Source organism: Hyposmocoma kahamanoa, unplaced genomic scaffold, assembly GCF_003589595.1.
Source record: "Hyposmocoma kahamanoa isolate Upper Pololo Valley unplaced genomic scaffold, ASM358959v1 117, whole genome shotgun sequence".
Classification (NCBI taxonomy): Eukaryota; Metazoa; Arthropoda; class Insecta; order Lepidoptera; family Cosmopterigidae; genus Hyposmocoma; species Hyposmocoma kahamanoa.
In genome coordinates, this window is record NW_020653397.1 from 1483533 (window position 1) to 1488737 (window position 5205).

Below are 5205 nucleotides of genomic sequence, written 5' to 3' on the forward strand. Positions count from 1 at the left end.
GTCTCAAGTTAACTCTTGCTGGTTATAGTAAAAGTCTCGTTTAGAATGAATGTTTAATATAGCTCACAATAATTAATTTAATTTGAAGTTATAATGGTTTTTAAGTAGGTGAAAAAATGGGGGCGCTAAAAAATAATTTATTCTCACAGTGGGCAGTAGACAAAATAAGTTTGGGAACCCCTGATTTAAATAATAAAAAATGCCATGGAAATTAGGTATTTATTTATTAGTTAGTTCGGGAATGAACGTTATGATAGTTTAATTAATGTTATGAATATTGTATTACATGATTTTTTTTGTGCGTGTAAACCTTTTATTGGAGTTATTTTGTCCTGTATTTAAGCTTGCAGGAAGAAATTTCTTATAGAAATAAGCAGTAGGTACTTTTTGTTTGTGTTTTCCTTTTATTAAATGTAATTTGTGCCTTTTCTTGTCCAATAAATAATAATGATAACTTTAGTATGCCTGCCTCGGTTATTATTATTCAATGTCCTTTAGCTTCTCTCGAGTCAGTTTCTTTCCATCCTATTGTTCTATTCTTCAAGAATTTTTAAATAACATCGTCAGTTACCTAATAAGATTGTTAACCAAAATTTTTCTAGGCGATTATCTCCTTGCCACATGTCTGCAACAACTTGGCGGATTACGCAATAACGAAGTGACAGAACTCATCTCCACGGGTCTAAGAGACTTGGTTGAGGGAGACTTTTTGGGAGAGCATGATAAGGAGAATAATCCACTACCTTCTCAGCCTAAATGTAGGTAATTTGGTTTCGATTCTTTGAAGTATATTGTTACTTGACATAGACGAATAATTTTTATGTGCTGAACTAATCTAGGTCTCAACGAGGACGAAGCAAGGCACTACAACTGGGAAAGCGAGAACAACCTGAACAAACTAGGTTCAAACGACTTTCTCGGGCAGGGGAAGGACGAGTGGAAACTAAGAACCATGCTAACCTCTGGTAGCATTTTAGGTAAGTCATCCAATATTCTTGTTATTTGTTTTTGAATCCACGTGTCGTTAATATTATATTATATTATAATATGACCCATTCATATCATCAGCCATATTCTTGTCAGTGTCTTAACTATCCCCGTGACCGAACGGTGACCATGCTGGATTGCCACGCAGAGGTCCCGGGTTCGATTCTCGGGCCGGAAGAAATATTTGAATGGCCTACATTTATTTCTCTCGTGAGTTTGGGTATAATATGTGGTTGTTTACTTGTGTGTCCATGTCGCCTGGCGTACAAGTTTTTTCATAGTGCGGGGCTATGAGTGTGTGCGCAGTTATTATTTTTAGTGTATCTTCTTCCACTCTGTACGGTTCATGCCACCCGAGGCACTAGCCTCTCGAGAACCGGATGAAGTCAAGTGACAGAGGTTTGTGACAACCCTGTAAGTGTACAGGTATCAGCCAGTGGGCTGATCTGGGTGGGGACCTGAATTTATAACGTTCCTGTGCGTGCACGGGTTATAGTACCTTCTCGTATACCCTAAGGGTTGGTAGGGATGGTCACTATAACCAAAACTAAAAGTAGAAAGCTATGGGCTTCATAGCCAGCTCCTTGACCTCTTTATAGCTGCTTACTTTGACCATCTTCTTTAGCCGCTCACGCAATGCGCTCCTCCTACCACAAAATGGCGGCTTTTTGGTTTCGCAAATTAGAAAAGGATTCAGTTTAAATACAAGTTTTTATAAATAAAAATTATTATTCTGTATTGATAAATAAATACCCTCCGTACTACTAACAAAAACATCTCAAATAAAATGCAGTAATACACCGCAAATCCTGCACTTAAAAAGCACTAATGAAATTTTTGGTGTACTTGGATAAATATTATAATATTCCGTTTGAGTGGTTCTAATGTTTATCATGAAATTACTCCTTAAAGTATAGTTTATAAACATTTACATTCAGGGTAAACTTAAAAAACGCTACTTACGGTATGTTTTCAATAAATAAACACCGAAATCACCAGCCCAAACAATAACACACACAATTGTCGTGACGTATTTTTGAAGTTGTTTATTTTTTTTAAATGGCAGACCCAGGCATTAAAAACTTTATGGTTTGCTAGAGTAGTTACCGAAATAGCAATTAATATTAGTTCTTTTACCTGTTATAACTTCGATATCCGATAAATCGGTATAAAATCATCACCGGCACCTCTAGGTGTGGTATGCGTCTACGGCTGCATGTATCGCGTGAGCGGTTATTGGCTTACTGTACGCCCTGCTTGGTCTTTTTTCTTCTATCTTCTCTTCTTAACTATGGCAATAAGGAGATATTTCTCTTGTCAAAGGTAAAGGTTGCCAAGCAGCAATGAAAGTGGCTCGTCGCGGGGAACAAATGGAAAAAGAGGCTTACGTTCTCGGTGGACACCTAGCGTTGCTCTGGCAACTATATTTGGATGTAAAAGATTTCTTCACTCACCCATATTCGTATTCTCTTGTCGGAGCTCCGGTAGTGATTGCTATGTGGGAGTACCCCAATGTATACGGGCATATAGTCGAATCCAAGATAAAAGGAGAACCTATAAATTTCAAGCAGTTGTATTACGCCGTACGCAGCACTCGGTGTATGGATTACTTGACTGAGTTTATGGATGAGGAATTGGAGGCTATCATGAGGTAAGGTTATAATTTAATCGTGCAATTGTATCTACAACAATATAATCTCAGGGCGGAGTACTAAAAAAACCTGATTATTCCCAGTTGTCATCACTGGCTTTGTTCCCACTGGCGACAAATGGCAAAAAAAGTCTCAGTTGTTGCCAGTGGTGAAAACTGGAAATAAGCCAAAAACCCAACCTGAAAAGTTCGTAGAATTACATCTATTTGCCAAGTTTTATTGAAATCGGTTAACGGACAGTGCGCGAAAACCGATTCATCCCCTAGTTTGTCACCTTTAGAGGTGGAATATTTATTAGAAATTTAAATGAGACTACTACTGAGACACGTCCTCTATCAGATAAAAAAAGAATTATCCAAATCGGTTCAAAAAATATCGCGTAACATAGATAGAAAAAAAAACATACGTATTATTTATGCTCACTGACATCCTTACTTGGTTGATATTCCCGTCAAGTGTATTGTATTATGCGCTTTTCGTGATCTTTTATTATGCGCACAGCCCAGGAATGGAATTTCCTGCTTGCAACTGTTTTTCCGAGCACATACAACCTAAGTAGGCATCTTTAAGGGACGACTCTATAGGCATCTTCTGGGGGATCTCGTTCTATCGTAGTGTTATTTTTGCTCCAGGGCTAGGTAGCTCTTTATTTATTTAATTAAAACTCTTTAAAGCTAAAGTATTTACACTACGAAAAACGCTTACAAGTCATGCGGATTAAATTAAAAAAATAAATTAAAAAAACAAAAATAAACTTAAGAAAAGTGACATTACAAAATTAAATTGTAAAAACACGACGCACAGTAAAGAACACCAGATTCGCTCTGGACCTTTTGGATGGAAGTGTCGTTTTTATTTTGACTTTCTATTATTTTGTGAAATCTAGTTTAAAGTGGAATAGGATAGTGCTATTGTGCCTTAATCGAAGATTAAAACGCGAAATTATACGAATCTCGAACTAAAATAGTATCGGCCCGTTTTAAGGAATCCCGAGTCAATTCAAGCGCGCCGCCTCAAATTGCCTATCCTCTTTCATATTTACAGAAACATAATTAAACTTCATGTTTAGGCCAATGGCTTTGCCAAAGCCTTAATAAATTAAAAAAAATAAATAAATAAAGAACACCATCCCTCGAAAGGTAGTTCACGAAAAGAAGTAGGTATCCCGCGCCGTATAACATATTGTTTGTCAAAGAATATATCTAAATTCTGATACTGGGTGAGCAAGGTTTCCGTCATGTCTTTGTTTTTTTAGGCAATATGTATTTTGTACCATTGATACGAACTTCATGAAACGAATTATTATGTATATATAAAATTTTATAATTCTCGTATTTTTATTTTATTTTATGACGCCTTTTGCAACGTGCGATCGGTCCATGGACCATGAGCAGTTGTTATGTTATGATCTATTTGTTAGGCTCGCCCGCCTTGTGTTGCCTTCATCTTTCCAATTTCTTCTTCCTCTTCAATCGTCTGTTAGTTAGCGGTTCGTTCATAGCTTGTGCGAGCCTGTTTTCATATCGTGAGATTCTGTCTTTATAGGCTTTTGTCATGCTACTTATCTCCTGTTTGACGGAAGAGATTTGCAGATAATCATGAATGTCATCCATTTTTGTGAACCATGGAGCATTTACCAGAGTTTTTAGCAAATTCTCGTATTTAAGCATACAAAATCATTGATTAATTACATTCGTGGAATCTGTGAACGTCTTTACTGAAAAGTTGTAATTTTGCTGATGTGACCGTGTTACGCCAAGGATGCGATTTTAAGTTTACTCAAATGAGATGTTCAAAGTGTTTTGAACCGTATATGATGATGATAAAACATTTATTTTACTACAACGAAGTTAATTTAACTTTGTTCATGACTCAAAAAATATATTTACCGATTTCATTCACAGAAGACGGATCTCATTCTCTCAGCTTTACATTCTAATTAATTTCCCAGTCCTGTGTGTACTCGTATACGGAATGTGTTAACATGAAGTATCTAAACATTATTTATATTCTTTTGTTAGGAGTACGGAATCTTTTGAAGTGGAAGACGCAAGATTAGCACTACAAAAGATGGCCAAAACTGTTCACACGGAGTGCTTGCAGTACATTGAACGTATATAGTGTAAAAAAAATGATATAAAGCAGGGTTTCTTAAGCCGTGATCCATGGACTACTAAGGGGTCCATGTAATGAACGCCGGGGGTCCATGGCGAGCCTACCTAATATAATGGAACAGTAACCGTCACTATTCATATGTAATTAAGTAAAGTTTAATAACAAAGATTTTTTTGAAAAATTTTTTTTCGGAAAGGGTGCATGGGCTCTTCGACATTTTGAGATGACTAGAAAAGGTTAAGAAACCCTGATATAAAGCGACGGCACGAAGAAGTCGTGCGTCTAATGGTAAGCGACACGCTTGTTATAGGTGCTTTTGTGTTGTAGCAAATGTTTGTTAATTTGTGCTGAATAAATTTTCATCTATCTGTGTTTGTGTTTTTATTTTATTAATGAATAATAATAATGTCGAGTTGTTAGAAAATTCTTGCAGATAGAACAAGACCAAACA

General features: G+C 36.5%; 1 protein-coding gene across 1 annotated transcript in view; it reads left to right on the plus strand.

Annotated features, from left to right (window-relative positions):
- Window positions 1–4995, plus strand: part of LOC113239911 (decaprenyl-diphosphate synthase subunit 2-like) — a 13307-nt gene extending 8312 nt beyond the window's left edge. Inside the window, exons 4-7 of the mRNA XM_026477073.1 lie at window positions 603–758; window positions 840–977; window positions 2311–2638; window positions 4661–4995. Coding sequence (XP_026332858.1) covers window positions 603–758; window positions 840–977; window positions 2311–2638; window positions 4661–4760 — 722 coding nt within the window. The 3' untranslated portion in view covers window positions 4761–4995. The remainder of the gene's footprint in view (window positions 1–602; window positions 759–839; window positions 978–2310; window positions 2639–4660) is intronic.
- Window positions 4996–5205: the final 210 nt, after the last annotated feature.